This window comes from Bacillus rossius, chromosome 1 (genome assembly GCF_032445375.1).
Source record: "Bacillus rossius redtenbacheri isolate Brsri chromosome 1, Brsri_v3, whole genome shotgun sequence".
NCBI lineage: Eukaryota > Metazoa > Arthropoda > Insecta > Phasmatodea > Bacillidae > Bacillus > Bacillus rossius.
The window spans coordinates 95,829,688-95,850,596 of NC_086330.1; the positions used below are offsets into that span (position 1 = coordinate 95,829,688).

The window sequence follows — 20,909 nt, forward strand, 5'->3', positions numbered from 1 at the left end:
ATGTAAGCATACATAAATAAATTAGTAAAACCTCTTTTCTCAGAAGAAAACACTAGCAAAGGAGTTCAACTGCACCTATATGTTTTTACTCAGTGGAACTCACCCTATTGAAATTAATTATTAGTAATTCTGAAGGAAAGTCACCTTTCTGGAGATGTTATAAGTTGCACTTTTACTCCATGACACAAATTTCCAATCATTCAATTTTTTTAACAGTAATTTTCCATTATTGAGTGGTTCGGTTAGCTCATATATTAAAGTTAGTGAGATACCATAAAACTCAGTTGGAATAAGTTGGCTGCATTTAAATATTTTAAAATAGAGTGAAGACCTTAGGTTAGGCTAGATTAGCTACATTAAAAATACTTAGAATGCATTTGAATAATTGACTATTAATAACCTATTACAGCTAACCTAACCTAAAATTTGATGTCCAAATGAAAAATTAATAATTAATACATTAATAGTAATGAAGTAGGAACCACTTAATAGAATAACTAAATCTATAATGTAATTTAAATTAAAAATAATATAAACTATAATTTAATTATTTATTTCGTGTTTACTTGAGTATGTGAGTTTCACAAGTTAGTTACCTGATTTAGAAAGTTAGTTTTACAAGTCACTTACTTCAGACAGAAGCCCTTGCATATTTTCTGGTTATGGTAATGCCACACATCATGTAGTTTTTTTCTCAAATTTTTTCAGTTTTGAATTTCAAAATTTTTCCTGATGCCATTTTTCCCCCACAGCTTTAAAACACGTGCGGTCTGGTTTTCAAACACAGTAATTTTTTTTATTTAATTTTCTGACAACACATAATTTGCAAACTGACTACATGAAAAACAAACCAAAAAAATTAACCTGAATGTACAAAAACCACTCACCTGTTTGAAACTTCTCTTGTATTCCACTGCAGCCGTCTCCACAGTAAACTTTGTACTGAAAATGTTACATAACTTGGCCCCATAGCCATTCCTACCACCAGTGACTTTCTGCTCCTCATCATTATAGTTTGAAGACGTCAGAAGGTGGCCGAAAATCATGGTCGGGACAAACATCTTTTCATCTTTGTGTTCCACTACCGGGATACCTTGCCCGTTGTTCCAAACAGATATTGTATCTGTCGCGCTGAAATGTAAGCATAAAAAAAAAACAGTAAAATAACATTATATCGTACTGGCAAAAAAAAATTGTAGGTCATTAGTTTTATGAAAGTACTGAACTGTTACTAATTGTAAAATGTGCTGTACAGAGCTGAAAAAAATATAGTGACATCTTTTTATTAAGTATTTAATGGACCAAAAAATCAAGACACTACTTTAGCTGGGTTTTGCCAAATAATCGCAATGTTATAACTAGTCAATTTCTACAGATTTCCAACACTAAAATGGCTACATACAACTAGTAGATTGTTATGTAAATAATGTTTTATCAGAGTAATCAATATCCTGATACTTATACATACTAAAAAAAACCTCACAAATATTGGAAATTTCCAGTAAAAAAATTAGAGAAAGAAATTTTCATCTCTTCAAGTGTAGTATGTATTGCATTTTCTTCAATTTTTACTTTGTGTGATATAATTTTTGATGGTGGTGTTGGAGCAATAAAAATATTTTTTTCATGAAACACTTATTGCAGGTGTCGGCAGCTTCAAGAATTTTCAGTCTTAGGCAGTAATAATGCTGACACTGTTATTACCCATGACTATCAGTCTACTATGGTATACATGCAAATAAACAATTCATTTATACATATCTTGTGAAATTAATTGTATTTTCATGGCACCATTTAGTAGTGAGCCTGTTGTTTGTTTATGGTAATGTTTTCTCTTTCTTCGAAGACATAACAAACATAGTGTAAAATGTTAAAAGTTGGGCAATAATATGTAACATAGGTTGTATTTTTTAACTCAAGAGTTTAAAGAAAATCAGATGGCCTACAGTTTGTTGAAACCAAGACAGCATCTTTCAGTTCCTTTATAAGTGTTTACAGAAGTTATGCCTATGCTGTTTGAACTCATACAGTTTAACTGTAAATCAGTAAGAATAAAAAATATTACAGTGGTCATAGAATTATTGATCACAAAATCCCTACATATGATAATATATGCCCATTGATTAATACATGCAATTCGTAAGACCAACATTATATTGAATTGTGTGTTTATGAGGGTACGTTAAAGAGAGAATTTACCATACACTTTAAATTGAGAAATCATTCAAAGTAGGATATCTTATAATATGTTTCACAGAAAATGGCAAATAGCTTCTAACTGATGCTTGAGCAAGCACAAAAATAATGTAGCAAGAAGTAAATTTTTGTTATCTTAAATAGTAGGTCTGCATGTAACAGCAATACTTAACTATGAAATTACTGAAGCTAGACTCCATGTTCGTCAGCACAATGGCAAGGCACATACGTCACGCAAAGATGAAGGTAAACTCACGTGTCTATCTCCACCTTGATGCAGTCCATGGACTTGTCACGCTGCTTGTTGTCGGCAGCGTTCACCAGGATCTCGTCAAATATCTTGTAGAGGCCTGGGACGTATGAGATCTCACGCTGCTCCATGCGCTCCGCCTCCGCATCATACACCCACATTGTCTCCTTGACCAGCTCCACGGACCCTGCAAACACACGCAACATGCACCAACATTGCACTCCAAACCGAGGACTTCGCTGAGAGAGAGAGAGGCAGTTTCTTCCCATGGGCATAGCCAGGATTTGTGGTAGAAGAGGGCCGAACGATAAGCCTGTTTCTGGGGATCTGGGAAGGAAGGGGAGGATTATGGAAAAACCCCAGAAGACAAGCAAGGACTCTCCCCTGGAAATTTTTAAAAGTGATTATGCTTTGACGTCGACCGGAGCTTCGACCCTTTAAGCCTGGTCAGATTTCACTCACTTTTTCTTCCCGTCTCGCCCCTAACCACTCCTTCCCGGCAGTGATACCATCGATGTACATAGTCGTGTGAATTCAAACAGCGCACCACGAACTAACTCAAGAGAGCGCCCTAGCATCAGTACTTTGCTCCCTTAATTAATCGTAAATTTTATTGTAAGCCTTTATCATATTCGTCCCAAGAGTTTTGTGTTACATAGAACAAGCCGAGAGGGTTTTGTTTATGCTACCAACACAAAGACAGCGCCAAGCACTCCCGAGGTGGACCCAAGTCCAGCCGAAGTCAGTTGTTATTAACTCTTTAAGAAGTATTTAATCACCAACTACATTAACTTATCATGTGTTCAAGTATGTAGACCACACTGCACCTTAAACCGATTCGTGCCTCGGAGCTTTTCTCTGCTTATTAATTAACTAAGTGTATAAGGGCCAATGCTGAGAGCAGGCCATTCTTGGCAAGGTATGTATGGAAAACTAAGAGGGTACAAATCTCGTTCCCACATGGACTATGTCACACCCTGAGAGGGGTCTCAGCTGGGTCCATATGCCCTTTACATATGGTGGCACCCATTACTAACTTTCGTCATTAAACCATCCGCCGAGCAGGCCCTCAGCTTAAAACATATTTTTGGGCTATCAAAAAACCTTCAAGTCCATTTTTCAAAATCTTAAATTCTTAAATTAAGGAAAGGACTACTTACGACAGGTAGAGATCAATACAATACCACTGCTTATGATTATATCCTATGTGATTAAAATGTAGGCTATTATTTACTGTTACATGTTCAGTGGTCGTGAATTGAGCCATAACTAGTCATTATAAGCTGGTTAGCGAGTTGCTTTAAATGGTGCCCATAACCCTCCCTGCACTTCCCTATTCTTCCTTCACAAAACATTAGTAGTGTACACAAACAAAAAATTGTTATGTTTTGGCTATGCTTGTATTTCTCTGCATCTTCCTTGCACCAACCATGTCTTTTTTTAATTTATACATCTTTAGGCGCCTTGTTAGGAATGAAACTTTACCTTTCGGTTGCTCGCATGCATGTGCGAACGTAAGTACAACTTGCGAACAGAATTACTTACAAACGAAAGTACTTGTGAACGGAAGTATTTGCGAACGGACCTTATCCTTTTTAAAGGTAAATATCTAGAAAAGATGGTTTATTGGCACTATTCATTGGTGTGTGTGTGTCTCTCTCTCTGTGTGTGTGTGTATGTATATGTATATGTATATATATATGTATATATATATATATATATATATATATATATATATGTATATATATATATGTATATATATATATATATATATATATATAGCTTTTGTGAACATTACAGGATATACACAGCCTAAAGGTATTAAAAAATAAAACTTTATAATAGTAAAAATATTCTATAATGTTTTTGTTAATATTTATAGTCATGATTAATGAATAATGGTAACCTAAAATAATATGTTTTAGTGGCATTAAAATTGAGATAATCCTGTAGTTTGAATCAAATGTAAGGGATAGACTGTAGAGATTCAAGAATATAATTGATGCATTTATTTGATGCCATGTTGAATAAGCTCAATAAGTTTAAGGTTTGTTTGTACACAGTATATAAACCGTGTTTTAAGTTTTTTAAGCAGAAATAAATGTTTTAAAATGTTTAAGGTTAATTTTTCATAATGCCATAGGAGTATAACATCTAATGCTTGTACACAAGTACACAATCCTGTTTTTATTAATTTTTAAGAACAAAACATTTATTTTTAAATTAAAAAAGACTGCCCCATTTTACAGAAAGGTCTTCAATTATATCTGGAAGGATGTACAAGTACAGTTGCCAAAGATAACCACAGTAAGATCAAACGAACTTTAAATGATATGCCTTGCCTTCCTTGCCATATACGTTTCCCATACTACTCTCTAACATAAATAATTACTTCTTAATCGTGTGTAAATGCAACCATTCATCTGTGACTATCATGAACTGAAAGCAGAATCAACCACATCATTTTTTCCCCCTTAAATATATACCTATATGCTTTTCTTTCCGACTGCATGTTGACAGGGAAACTAATAGCTTACGTGCCATCAGCAAAATGTAATTTAATCGGTGGCAGATATCATGCAGAACAAAATATTAGGTTATAAAAGGGCCTTAAAATTAGTTGATGCAATTCAAAATTCACCCATTTTAATTTATAAAACAATTTCAATTGAACATAAACCTTAAAAACTTACCAATGTAGGTATCCGGCCTTAGTAAGATGTGTTCTAGCTGCGTCTTCTTTTGGTAAACTTTCTCAACAGATAGTTTCTTAGAAGAAGCTTTCTTAGGTGCACTGTGTAGGTCCCCATTGGGGATCACACCGTTTTCAGCAACTTCCATTTCACCAGCACTGCCTCACCACTGCAAGTGTAACCCTTTCATTACTATCCCTATTCAACTTTACAAACAAATACTTTCACAATCCTGTCATACACAAGTGCTGATGTAAACATCAAGGAATAACTAAGGAACTTTCATGACAAGTTATGGACAAAATCATGATGCTGTACATAAAGTGAAGCATAAAATGATTTAAGAGACCAGGAACTAAAAGATTTTCAAGTGTTTCCAAAATCCAAAAATTCTACTTATTTGGCTGTTGCGTATCCAAAAACTTGACTTTTCCACATGTACCTATTATGTTCCTATTTCCTTTCACAAGTTTGTTTTATTTATCTTCTGTGCTCATAAAGGGTTCTATTACACCTCTCAAGTGTATCAACTTCATATTAGTTGCTTTACTCAAAAATTCAGTGACTAAAATTATTTTGGTCATAAGCAAGCTAGATCTGCAATGATAAACACTAAAAAATGATTAAAAATGAAGTTAGCCACCCACAGATTCATATGTTGTAGTGCTATTTATGTCCACATATATAATAAGGACCTGGATTACAATATCTATGTCCATGCAAGGTAATACTTATGAGCCTTCTTTCCTTTATGATAAATATAGGACAACATAAACCAATCAGGTGCAAAGAAAAAAATTTAGAGATGGATAAGAGCGAAATGACGGAAAAGAATGAAATGACTATCAGTTGACAGCAAGAACATTTACTAGAAAAAAGTAATAGACGCATAGAATTGAAAAATATTTATAGCTTGACACTGGTACTATTAACGAAAAAACAAGACCAAAAAAAATACTATCTCCACTTCGAAAAAAAGGCTGCACCAGAAATGAAAACACTGGTGCCAACCATATGACATAAGCCTTTTTTTGCAGGTTTAAACCTTGTTTTTGCTGACACCACAGTATGTATGTCACCAGGTAGTATCATTTGTAACCCCACAACTTTTATTGTGACATCAGAACCATCTTTGTTGGTAATGGAGATTCAGGCCGGCTCAATAATATGGAAAATTAATTAATCCAAGACCAATAAATGCTCTTAATAAATGCACATATATTTTTGTTAATGTTGCAAATTAATTTACACATTTTTCATTTATAAGTATACACATTACTTTTATTGTTTCAGTACATTTTGAACCAGAATATGACTTTCAATTAGATTGAATGTTCTTCGAAGGGTTATTTTTTAGCAGTAGCTTTTAAGATGGGTCATTTTATATGTCAAGTGATCTAGAAAAAAATTTGGTTGCTTGACCATTTTATAATTAAATAATTTTTTGTTTGTTGATTCTTATATAATAAGAGAATCCTAAAATATTAATTTGAATTTTTTCTTTTTACTGAATTCTGATGGCAGCCATTTTTATTTCAGATATGCTTATTTTTATATTGGTAAGAATTTACTTTAAATTTCATTACTTATAACTGGTGAATTCCAAGTTGATGAAACAAATAAACCAATTTATTCAGGAACATACAGTTTTATCATCTCCATTACAAATATAAGAAAAATTGTATCCCAAATTACAAAACTCAACCTAAACATTTGTCTTTAAAAATTTCACATTTTCCATGTGTAGCCACCTTAACGTACTGTATTTACAAATAGGTCATCCCTGAGATTTACTTCTTTAAAAATAATTCTAATTTTAATATTATATCTTTGTTGGAACAAATTTTAAAGTTCAGAAATTTTTCCAGATAAACCCTCAATAGTGTATCAATTATACTGGTGTAAAAATTTCATGCTTTAGATTTATCTACAAGTCAAACTAGAGGACCTAAAAAATCCCATAAAAAGTATTTTTTTGCAGAGAATGACTGAGCATTAAATTTGTGTATGTATGTATTTTTTTCATTAATTATAATATCTCAAGTAATAGTTATAATTAAATTTACATTTCAAATAAATGCAAACTATCAAATTAATTTTTATAAAGTATAATTTTCTATTATTTATCATGGTGCATTAATTATTTTAGTTATAACATTATATTATGTCATGTTACAATTTATAAGATAATCTCTGAAAATGCAATAGTCTTAACAAAATGTGTGGAAGTACAGACCTGCTCACAAACTTATTTGATACACTTAAACAAAACTTGTAAGTACACACATGTAGAAAGCTCTGAATATAGGAGTTCTATCTGTAGGAGTTGGCAAAGTGGGTTTCAAAAAAAAAATTTTTGTGACAGATGCCATGAAAACCACACATTCGAGGCCCTCAAAGACCCAGGTGCAACCTGTACGATGGTTCATACTCTAGTTTTAATTTTAATTCATAGTACACACATGTAGAAAGGTCAGTATCTATTATTTCTATCGGTATTATTGCATATTTTTATGTAAAAAAAAGAAAAACAATGACTTAATTTGCTGTATTTGCATGGAATTAAAGACCTTTGTCGTCCAAGCTCCCTGGGCGGCTGGATAGAGCTAATTTCAGCATAATAATTTAAGTACAGGGAAAGAGGCTTTGTTATTTGTTTTTAGAACTAAACGAAGGTGATATAATTCCAGATAACATTATTTTTAAACAGTGGATCTCATAAGAAAGAACTGAACTAGTAACTTTAATCAAGCCTAAAGATGAATTTTTTCAGCTGTTTACAGAGAAGATAATTGCATTAAAAAAAACATCACTATGAGTCAAAGATTCAAACAAGATTTCTGAAAGAAAAAAAACTATCTTATAGAAGATGATTTTTCATAAAATTATACTTTTATTTTACAAGATGATGCCCAGGGACATCACTGTGTCAAGCAACAAGTCACCATTAACCCATGTATATATTATTTGAAAACAGATGGTTAAGTAAGAAGTCAATGATTTTGTGTAATAAGTGATACTTTGGAACACAACACAGTTACAGTCCAATGCACAATGCTTTCAAAAGCATCTCGTAAATTACATCAAAAGAAATCATCAACATATTAAAAAGGTAATTTCTTTTTCAGACAGAGCTTCTGATCAATATAAAATTAAAAAAATCAACTAACTTCAGTCAATATAAGACAGATTTTGATTTGGGAGCTGAGTGGCATAAAACAAGAGAACACCAAGTCTCCTGCCACCATACACCAATCAAAAATTGACACCAGCAGAAATGTTTGAATTTTGTCAAGAACATTCAAAAGGAATCACCTTCACTTAAATAAAGATGAAGAAATCATTCAACATCACAAAAGTAAACTTATTGATTTATTTGCAAACTCTGTTGCAATTACTGGTACAAGGAGTTTTGTTTCTGTGTCAGAGAGTAACCTGAAGTGCTTCATTACTTCCACAAGCTACAGAATATAAAATTCATTCCATTACAAAAGCTGTACAAATAATACTTCATACAACAGATTCTATCACATGTCTATATGGTCAATGGTGGCTGGCACAGGTGAATGACATATGTGATATAAATACAGATGTGCTTCAAACATTTTATCATTCCACCAAAGACTAAGGCCAGCTTTAAGAAAAAGGAGAAAGACCAGACTTGGGTGTCCATGAACAATGTTTTAAGGAAACTAAGTGCATTAGAACTTACAGCAACTACTGGAAGGGCACCTAACATTTCCCGAAAACCAGGGTTTGCTGGTTTGAGCCACAATGGTTTAAACCAAGTGGTTTTTATAAAAAAAATGTTTTGAATAATTTATTTTTGAATAGAATATTTAAAAAATTTTAATGACAAGTCTAATTACATTCTGATATCAAAAGTTAGCTAGTTAATGTCTCTTGTGATTCAGGAACAAAAAATGATATACTAATTAAGATCTCACAATTAAAATTATCTGAATTAAGTTGTAAATTATACCCAGCTAAATACTCCTGTAAAAATTAAATTAATTAGTGGATTGTCGACAGAGTAAGAAAAGAGGAAATAAATGCATATATGATTTTAAAAAATTCAAAAATCTTTGACTGTACTGTAAATCCCTATTATGTGGGAAACATCCATTCTATGAGAATTCTATTACCCTTTCTGGGGTTAAGTCCCAGTCAGATTGTACAGATTTGCTTAACTTAATTCTTTGATGTTATAACTTTTCTGGTTCAACCTGACTGGCAGAAAGTGGGATGTTGTATGGCTTTCATTTGAACTTGCTGAGAACCAAAATAACTAACGTAAAACAAAAAGGCAGTTTAAACAATAAAAAAACCTGGTTTAAACTAGCGGGGGGGGGGGGGGGGGGAAGTTGTTTGGTATTAAAAAAAACCTGATATTTTTCCAACCCTACCAAACACTAAGTGAAGAAATATCAAAACTTAAATTAATTAATATAAATACTTAAAGGTAGAATAATAAACATGATCCAAGTGTTATAGTACATCAATACTTTTGTGATGTGCAAGTTGTAAATGATATATCAGGGTCATTCCGAAATCTAGGGACAAATTAGGTAAACAATACTTTACTATTTTTGTATTGATTATTTTAATTTGCAATTCATTGTTTTAGTAAACAGGACTCTGGATGAAGATGAATACTTCACTTAATAGTTAAAATAAAAATACATTTTAAAATAAACAAAGCATTTATGGCTGAAATGTCACCTCCATGGCCTGTCACTACCCCTAAGTATCTAGAATATGAGAATAATAACTTTAAACTGGCTGTAAAAATCTATGGTACAGATGCACCATTCTTTATCCGAAATTCCAAAACCCGAACAGCTCTAAAATCCGAATTTTTTTTCGAAACTTCAACGTCCGCGATATTGTTCGCAGTTGTGTGGCAAACTCAAGTCGCGATCGCGTGACTAGTGCGAGCGAGTGACTTGGCAGCACTGCGTCAGCAAGGCAGCATGCAATTTGGCAATGCCGAGGCGCTGTGTTTACCGTTTGTCTGGAAAACTAGCGCCAGTTACAGCTTGCTGCTTGGCTACGATAGGAGTTGTTTTATCGCGTTTAGTAGTTAAACATGTTGTTACGCGAACGTGTTGCCATATTTGAAGACGGCAATGGCAAAAAGGCATTCCGATATGAAGATGGGTGGTAGCGAAAAAAAACGAAAACACTTAACATTATCAATAACTCAGAAGGTGGAATTATTGCGAAAACTTGATCGCGGCGTGCCTGTACGACAACTAACAGAAGAATACGGTGTTGGAACTACAACTGTGTACGATTTGAAGAAACAAAAAGACAAATTGTTTACGTTTTTTAGTGAAAGTGACGACAGAAAAGCAATGGAGTGTAGGAAAACAATGCATAGGGCACAAAATGAAGATGTTGACCATGTGTTGATGGAATGGATTCGGCAATGGCGAAGTGAAGGCGTGCCATTGAATGGCCTAATGATAATTACGCAAGCGAAAAAATTTCACGAAGAACTAGAAATTCAAGGCATGTGTCAGTACTCAGAAGGCTGGCTGCAAAAATTCAAGAAATGTCACGGCATCAAATATTTGAAAATACGTGGCGAAAAAGCTTCAGCAGACCACGAGGCAGCCGAAAATAACATAGATGAATTTGCCAGGATTGTTGCAGATGGAAACCTCAGCCCTGAACAGATCTACAATGCTGATAAAACGGCTTTGTACTGGCACTATGTACCCAGGAAAACACTGGCGCCGGCTGATGAGAATGCGCCGTCTGGATATAAAGATGCTAAGGATAGATTAACTATTCTTGCTTGTGCTAATGCAGCAGGTACACACAAGGTGAAGTTGGCAGTTATAGGAAAAAGCCAGCATCCTAGGTGCTTAAAAGGTGTGCATAATTTACCAGTGAATTACTACGCGAACAAAAAAGCATGGGTCACTCGTGAGATGTTCACTGACTGGTTTAACAACCATTTTGTCCCATCAGCACGAGCTCATTGCAGTGAAGTGGATGATAACTGTCCTGTTGTGTTGTTCCTAGACAACTGCTCTGCACATCCACCGGCAGAACTTATAGTTAAAAACAATGTTTCTTGTGTGTACCTACCGCCCAATGTGACGTCTTTATTACAGCCTTGTGATCAAGGAATTTTGCGCTCCATGAAATGCAAGTATAAAAACAACTTCATGACGTGCATGCTAGCTGCTGTAAATAGAGGAGAGGGAATTAAAGAATTCCTGAATCATTTCAGTATCAAAGACGCGCTGTATGCTATCGCGAATGCGTGGAATTTATTTGAAAAATCAACATTAACACATGCTTGGAATAGGCTTTGGCCTAAAACGGTTTTTGACTGCGAAGAAGACGATGGCGATGACTTTGTTGGATTTTCAACATGTACTGATGAGCGATTGTGACAAGCCTTGTTTCCTATGCAAAAAACGTACCAGACAGTAGCATCAGTCAACTTGAGGTAGCAGACATTGAAGAAATGTTAAATGTTGACGAGGCTGTACCTGTTGTGCATTCATTAAGCGACTCCGAACTTGCAGGAATGGTTTTAAACCCTGAAAAGAATGCAGATGACAGTGACGACAACGTAGAAGAAAAATGTGAAAAGATCTCAACTGACGACATGGTTACACTGTGCGATAAGTTAATTGCAGGACTCGAGCAACGTTCATTTGTAAGTGCGCAAGAAGTAATGTCTGTGTATGCAATTAAAGAAAAATTGCTTAGTCAGAAGCCTAAACCAAAACAAGTGACATTTCAAGAGGCATTTAAAAATGCCATCATTCGTGCTGCTTCATCTCAGAAGAAGGAAAATCCTGCTCCCAGCCGATCACGAGACATACGAGTTGAGGGCGACATCGGCGGCGATGACGACGCACCATAAACATTCTCCAGATGTTTTACAGTATCAGTTGTTAAAAACAAATTATTTTGGTGATTGTTTCAGGTATTTATTTATGCTGCAGTGTTTATTTACGTTATGTACTTTGTTGTTTTTTGTACTATGTTGCTTGAAATCTTTAATACATCTGACATAGCCTAACTTGGCTTTACTAGGCCTCCTGTATTAAAATTCCGAATTCCGAAATATTCCGAAATTTGGAATGCTGCTGGTCCCGACCATTTCGGATAAAGGATTGTGCTCCTGTATATAACATAAAATGGCATGTGATACAAACCAGAAGTTCTGCTTTATAAAGGTCATAATTTTACTGAGACTATTATCTAAGCAATTTTAACTTCATTTACTGTTCCTTGTTTCAATGTCACCTCCATGGTACAAATATAAGTTCCTTAAAAATTCACTAGATTGTGTATGGATGCTCAGAAGCCATGTGGGAAAAAACACTGAGTAGAAATCTTGTATAGTGTTTCAGTAAAGACAGGCAGGTATGTGTTTGTATTGTTTTATTTAAGAGATTCCACTTGATTATTGAGGAGTATTTTTATTTGTGGTCATCTCCATGGCTTTAATAAATCTTGTTCTTTTCTTAAAAAAAAAAAGGTTTGCATTACAGTTAGGTTGAATAACATGTTATTAAATGAAATCCATGACAATGTGTTTGAGTAAGTTTTAGGTTAGGTTGTGTATAAATAAAACTTCAAAAATGTAACCTCCATGTTCTTAATCTAGCATGGAGGTGACACAATATTCACGGAGGTGACATAATAGGCTTTGAATTTTACTTTATCTGTATTCATTTCCAAACTTTACTACAGTACACACAGGCATAGGCATAGTTGTTATAATCACTGTTCTCATACTTAATTTCCTGATTTTGATAGTCACTTTAAAGGAAAATTGTTATTTTGGAGAATAGTATCAGTTGTGTGCTTTCAAGGTATAGTTACAACAGGGTTCAACACGTAGTCCATATATTTGCGACATGACTAACTGGCATGTGAATATTATGAAATAGATACAAAAAAAATATGTTTTGCTATAAAACTTTAAATTTTCGTAATGTAAATAATACAATTTTGCTGACCAAAGTAAATAATTATAATTTAAGTTTATTTATATTTTATTATTGTGTGTCAAAATTTAAAAATTGTTTAATAAATGGTTAAGTTGCAACTCTTAGTTAAAGACACAATATATTTTATGCAGGTACAAAGTTTGTGTCTATGTTTGTAGTCTACATAATGTGCAAATAATCATGGATTATTGAAGTTAAGCAACATAAAATGATGTATTTTTAATTTTTTGGTCCAGAATATAACACATTACTTTGAAATACTGCACAAAAAGTTCCTAAGCTAATGTTTACATTATTTTCAGAAAAAAACATGACACAGAAGAAAAAGTTATCTGAGAAGGATTTAGCAGAGGTTAAAAAATAAAGAGAGAAGCAGAAATGGCACGAAGAAATAAAATTAGGGATAATCCAGTACTTTATGAAGAGTTCAAATGAAAAGAAAGAGAAAGGTATCACAAAAGAAAGGAGGGTGGTAAAATTAAAAAAAATTTCAGACTTAAGTGAGAGAGGATAAAGACAGCAAAGTAAAAATTGGACAAAGAGAATGCGGCGGCACAGAAACAAGAAGCAGACAAATGAAGCTGACGGAGTTTTGGACTGTGGTACTCCATCATTAGATAGTTACAGCGACATATATACAGATTCAGATTTATGCACTTCAGAAGCTGGTTACACTCATATTGAGGCAATACCATCTGAGCCTACTAAGGACAGTCTCGCACTTCATAGTTATGTCATTGTAGAATCTCAAGGAAAAAAGTGTACGAAACTACATTGGCATACTAACTTCTGTAGAAAATGCAAATAAAGAGGAATACACTGTCAAGTTTTTAAGACTGATTACAAACAATACATTTGTTTTTCCTGTGGATGACGATATAGCTGTTGATTTTTGAGACATTAAAGGCATACTGTTAGAGCCAAAACTGGGTAGAAGAGATGCATACATATTTTATGATTTGTCAGGTGTTAAAAATTTTTTGTTAGATATGGAATATTGATGGGATTAGTCTTCAGAGTGTACTTACTACATTGATTTGATTTGTTTTCAGTTGATTTAGTATCATCGCTTTTTATTACTCAGTGCCTTAAAACAACAGTTTAAAATAATGTTATTTTGCTTAATACTATAGGACTACAGGATACTATTATTTATGATTATATGATTACCCCAGTTTAAAATTTTGTCAATCCATGTAGTGTATTGTCACCTCCATGGCAATTTGTGTCACCTCCGTGTCTTGCAATTAATTTTGTTTTTTTTTTTCGTATTTTTTACTTATATAGAAAGAGTTGATTTAATTCTATGGTACTTTTGTGACAAACCAATAAATGCTGATCATAGAAATACCATAATTTCCCTTTTTTATGAATTTTTAATTTTAATAATTTAACTATAATTTGTCCCTTGATTTGATTTTGGAATGACCCATCAATACTTTTATTTGAAGTTTTAAAGTATTTTTAAATGGTACTCATAGTAAAAACTCTGTTATAAAATAGTCACTAAAGAAGACTTCGTACACTGTGGAACTATACATGACTGTGAAACATATTGAAATTATTCAAGTGTTAAACATTTAAAGCATGCACAAGCTATTTTATACAAAAAAGGTAAATTTAAATGTAATAGGTAACATTAGTTGAAATTATATTATAATTTACTAATGAAAAGAATATAGAGTTAGATAAATGCTCCACCATTTTCGCCAAAAAAATACATTTTTTATGGAATTTTTAAGGTCATCTAACTTGACGTGTCAGGCATTCCATAGTAACGGGTGTTACGTCCGGACAACAAAAAAAGTCAATATTACATAAACTAAAAATGTTACGAAATCATTTAACATACCTGTTAATAGCACTTTGTTAAATGAATATAAGTATTGCTGTAGAAGCAGTTTATTAGTATATCAAATGCAAAATAAAGTATATAAAATAGGTAACGGGTGTTACAGCAAATGGACATCTTACTTTAGTTCAGAATGATTAATCTCAAAACTCTGTGAACTGAAATTTAAAAAAAATTGGAAAAAAGTTATGAATCCAAGCCAAGCTTATAGGCTTCACACTGATGTCAAGAAGTTATTTGTAGACAAACTATTAACCAATCCATTAGTAAAATAGTAAAGTAACGGGTGTTACAAGGTTAGTAACCGGTGTTACACATCCTAAGTACCCATGGATATTGTCCAAGTTATAGGTCCAAGATGACAAAATAATGAAATAAAAGTAAGGTGTAACTTGTCTATTCGCTAAAAAAATATGCTTAATCTCAAAATAAGCATATATATATTTACTTTTAGTTCTCACAGATTAAAATAAATATATTTATATACATCTACTCATTCTTTTAAACATAACTTATCTAATATTTTCCAAATTTCAACATCATTGTGTATACGTATACTATTTGGTTGGTTTGGTTATTTACTAATTAAGTACTTAAATTAAATGAGCACATATAATATCCTCCTAATGACAATTTTCATTAGCCTAGTTCACAAGAATTCTGAAATATCACTGATGACATGCTCAAGTTTCCATTAAAAATTACACAATAGCAAAACAGAATTATAAACTGACTCTTTCAAACACATCAACTTCTTTTTTCAAATTTGTACAGAATTGTGAAAATACCCTTTGGCTGTACATTTGGGTTTGGTAATTTACTAATTACTTGATCGAAATGTACATATGTAATGTCTCCATCATCTGCAATGAAGACAGTTTTGTCTGGTCCACGAGATTTCAAAAACATCACTGACAAACACTTTTCATCATCTACGCTTCCTTGAGAAATTGCAGCATATCTATATACAGTTCCTTCTGACCTCGCAAGCTTGGAACATTTATTAGAAAAAACATACCAGAGCTAGCAATAGGAAAAGTTTCTATAAACTTGCAACTTTCAGGATTGTCCTCACTGCCTGAATCTGAGTACACATCATTGTAATGGAGACGACACCCAACCTCTGTCAACACAGATACGGATGGTTCAAAATCAGATTCATCAATTTCAGCTCTAATCGTAACTTTTGACATCAAACTTGATGATGTCTTCCCAACTAGAATGTTATTAAAATCGTACACCCTGAAGTGATGTCTTGCTTGTATTTGTGGAATTGGAAAAACATTTTTCCAGTAGTTATTTAGTACAGTTTCATTCTGTAACACCTCTGTCTTGTCAACATAAAAACTTTCTATTCCAGTAACTTTCCTGTTTACGTGACCATGGAAATCTCTAGCAGTTTCAATGTGAATTCTTCTGTCTCCTTTTACTGTCATCCACACATGTCGTTTGACTGTTGCACCTACTCCATCAACAGCTCCCTTCCGTGACTGCTGGCAAAGAAGTTCCATTCAAGTGTCATGTGTAACTCTTCTTCCATTTTGCACATAACAGACATTGTGTACCTACTTTTAAATTGACCAGTGCAGTTGTCACTAAATATTTTTAATTTGCCAACAAAAGGAAAGTTCTTCTCGATGTCTTGGACAATTTTATTTAAGAAAGTATACACACAATATTTACTATGGGTCACATCATTGCTTACAACAACAACTACATATGATTTTTTTTTTCATTTTTAGACAACCAAACACAACTTGTAAAGATAGCAACTTGTTGATGGCTCCAGTGAGCTGCTTGTATTTCATCTTGATATGTCAGTGAATAATTTTCAGCAAACATGAATATTTTTTTTTTTTTTTTTTTTTGCAAATTTACAACTATTATATTAGCAATGCTATTTAAATTTTTACACATGTTGAGTATTTGTTTTAAGGACAAACTGAATTGTGTATGTTGAAGAAGTTTAGGTGAGGAATGGTTAATACACAAGTGTCAAAGATATTATATTAAAGTGTTCCCAGCAAAATAAACTAAGAGGTATTAAGGACTAAAAACAAGACATGAAAATGAAGTTTCATGTTACTACCTAGTTTTAATTGAAACACACAACTTTGGCATACACAGCCAGTAGAGTGTTACACTTTCTTTTACAAATATTACTTAAAATAATCCAAGGTAAGCTACTTTATTATAATTACATATATAATTTAAATAGCTTGTGAAAGTTTATGAGACAGTTATTGTGGGACAGTTTGGCAGATAAAATTCCAACTAACCATTTTAAACAAGAATTGGTTTCATAACACATCTACAAATTTCTTTTTGGTTAAGTTTTTGTTTTCCAGTACAATAATATGGTACCTGAACAATTTCTGTACTCAAAATCAACATGTTAATAGCGCTTGTAACACCCGTTACCAATGCTACGTAACACCAGTTACCATATTTTTACTCCTTAAATTTTAATATTAATATTTTCTTTGGTAATCAAAATGCTACTGAGACATAACCTCACTTTTGTTAGACATTAAATTTTCAAGTGTTATGGTTTAGTTATTATGTAAACTTTTATATATTTTTGGTAACGGGTGTTACATAGATAATATCAAAATAAACTTGAGCTATTGAAGCAATTTTAATTATCTTACTATTATTGAGAATGCTGCAGCAAAGTATAAACTTTCAACAAGGTCACTGCATTAAAATCAAAGGCATCAGCTGATTATCAATATTAAAAACAATATTGCCAACTTAATTAACAATTTTACTCTTGATTCCCCACACAGATAGACAAAGTTAAACTGTAGAAAACAAAATAAATAATTAATGAATCATAACAATTTTTTGGACAATGGACTGTGAGACTTTTTTCTACAGTATTATGTGAATAAACATTGCTTATAATTTTTTTAAATTTTTTGCACTTACGCTCATTTTGGTATGGAATGGCCCGTGTATAGATCTCAAACATGAAATTTTGTAAAGCAGTATAATACACTATAGAGGGTTTATCTGTAAACATATCGGTAAAAGTTACATATCACATATTTAAGTCTATTCCTTGATCCTAATGGCATATACTGAATACATTAATCCTGTGCTAGCTATTTTAATTAAGTACATCGAAAAACCCTGGATATAACAAAACAAAGAATGATTGTATTATCAGATCAAATAATAATAATAAAATATTTTATTTTACTTCTTAACACTGTTTGTGCTGTAATATTTTTGTTATGTATGAATCTTTTGACATACTAAATTAAAACACCAAGCATCAGGTACTACAAGATCAATCATACAGGATAATCCATCAGGATCAAGGGATAAACTTGGATACATGATACGGAACAATTACCTGTCTAATTTTTAAACTTTGTTCCAACAAAGATATAACATGTCAATTTTTTTTCTTCTTTCAGATTTTGAAAGCAGGTAGCTCTTAGAAGAATCAAATATCTGGGTTGAATTTTTTTGTATATACAATGCTTTAAGATACACATCCCCACATACGGAATATAGATTTCTTTAGGGAATATAACTTCGAAAACTTAAAATCTGACATTTTTAAAGTTAAACTGTTAGGTTGATTTTTATTATTTAGGATAAAATTTTCATAAAACATGTACTGGTTATAATAAAGTGGAATAAACTAGTTTTTGTATCATCAACCTTAAGATCACCAGTTCTGAGTAATATAAGTTCACACAAATCCTTAAGCTGGAGTCACAATGCCATGATGGGCAAAAAACTACAGGCCCAACAACCTCAATACCCAATGAAATACAAGGTTGCTGTGACATCCCGACAAAATATGCACCCCGACAGCCCTCAAGGAATAGATTCTATTTCTAATTTTGTCATGTCATGCTGCCCAACAGAAAGCAAAATGAAAACGGAAACCTTACATAACTTAAAAAATATTTACCTACTTGGTAAATCTTTATGCTGAAAAGAAATTGTGTTTTACGTGTGGTTACACTTTAATGTTTGTAGCCAGCCTTCATCGGTTTATATAAACGGATATCACTGTTTATGGTCAATGTTGTTATTGTAGATTAGTAATGATTTAATATAAGAATAGATTACATCATCAAAATAAAAACTTTGGTAGCCTAAATATGCAGATTAGCGGTATTTGCAAAAAAAAAAATGTTAAAAATCCGAAAATACTTTTATTATATGCACTTTAACGTCCTCTTTTCATGAAACCCGGCGGAGATAAGAAATTCCAAATACTTTAGGAGATATCGAATTTTTTAATTTCCATCACAATAACTGCATTCATGTGGCATTCACCATTGTTTCTTGTTTACGAGTATGAATTTTTTTTTTCGCGACGTAAGTGAACGACTACATTTTCTACTAATGGCAAAGAAATTGTACCCGCCTCTAACTTAGGTGAGTTTTAAACGTTTCAAATTTTAATGTTTTATTTGTTATTTGGATATTGTTGCGCAAGTAATAATTAAAAAAAATATATTACGTGAGTTGTTACTGTTTATCCTTTGTCCCGGTTTGTTAGGTCAGGTCAGTTACATTATAAATACTTTAAAACTAAAGAACCATTAAAATTAATTCACATTATTTAATGTCAGCTTAGTTTTAAAGTATTTAAAATGTAACTGACCTGACATAATCGACCATTTTAATTAATTAGGCATTCATGAACACATGGCAATAAAAAAAATTGCGGCAGTCAAATGATTGCACAGGTCTTGTATAGCAAAATAAGAACGGCGATATCTCCTAAAGTATTTGGAATTTCTTATCTCCACCGGGTTTAATGAAAAGACGAAGTTAAAGAGCATAGAATAAAAGTATTTTCGGATTTTTAACATTATTTTTTTAGAAATACCGCTAAACTACATATTTACCAAAACTTTTAATTAATATAAGTTCAGGCTCATGGTATTCTGTATGACACTTGGTTGAAGGAATACAGAAATCTGCAAAAAAAAAAAAGGATGGGCTAAGATAGCATTTTATTTTTCTTATACGCTGTATTTTAGCACATAGGCCTACTCTACTGCATTTTACTGAAGTATTTGGCTTGAAAGATTTGTGAACTGCCAAATCAGAAATTGCCATGTTAATGTAGTCATTAGACTCTAAATCTGTAATGCTGGAATGCTGTATGACAGTCTGTCAGATTTGACATGTTGTGTTCGTCGTGGCATTGTGACTCCAGCTTTACAAATGCAAAATTCAGCATGTTTTGTAAAACAAAAATTACTGCAATCAGATTTCCCAAAAAGGATAAAATTAAAATAAGTCTTTTAGGACTCTCAAATCATCTAAGAATCAACAAACAAAATATCATTTGATTATAAAATAGTCAAGCCACCTTTGGATCACTTGAATGCATTTTTGATTTCAGTAAAAAAAACTTTCACTAAACTTTTTTTGTTACTTCTTCGTAACCGCTAATCTATAAATTACCAATATTAAAATCTTTGCGTACCAAAATGACTGTAGAACACAGGTCCAAATAAATTTCTACTAGACACATTTGCGATGCCGTAAACAGCAACACAAAATAAATTCTAACTAAATTAATTAACCAATATTCACAAACACATACACACACACGTCTTCGCTTAGTAAAAATCTGTATTTTTGGCCTCGCATAGAAAATTTCCGGATAGAAATGCTGTATATAAATTCAAATAAACCATATCACGCGCCGATTGGTTACCGCCAAGTTACACACAACAGAAAATGGAGGTCTAATTATCTTGCGAATTAACAAAACCAGTTAATACGTTCACAAGTGATTTTTTAAGCCTTTAATTGAAATATACAGCTAGTTCTTGCACTTGGAAAATACTTCAGCATACCCACAAAAGCTTGAGCGACGTCAACTATTCGTTAGATATGATTTCTACACCATGCTTTCTAACACATTCAAAAACGAAACTGACAGAAAT

The 20,909-nt window shown here is 32.6% G+C and overlaps 1 protein-coding gene across 3 annotated transcripts in view; it reads right to left on the reverse strand.

Moving 5' to 3' along the window:
• LOC134540437 (DNA topoisomerase 2) overlaps positions 1-20,909 on the reverse strand; it is a 132,864-nt gene that overhangs the window by 111,737 nt on the left and 218 nt on the right. For 2 of the 3 annotated variants that reach the window (XM_063383190.1, XM_063383207.1), the window contains exons 2-4: positions 5,140-5,308; positions 2,453-2,633; positions 888-1,131 (exon numbers count right to left, since the gene is read on the reverse strand). In XM_063383190.1, coding sequence (XP_063239260.1) covers positions 888-1,131; positions 2,453-2,633; positions 5,140-5,287 — 573 coding nt within the window. In that variant the 5' untranslated portion in view covers positions 5,288-5,308. Of the gene's footprint in view, positions 1-887; positions 1,132-2,452; positions 2,634-5,139; positions 5,309-20,443; positions 20,900-20,909 lie in introns of those variants that run through there. The other variant, XM_063383199.1, reaches the window with a different exon arrangement.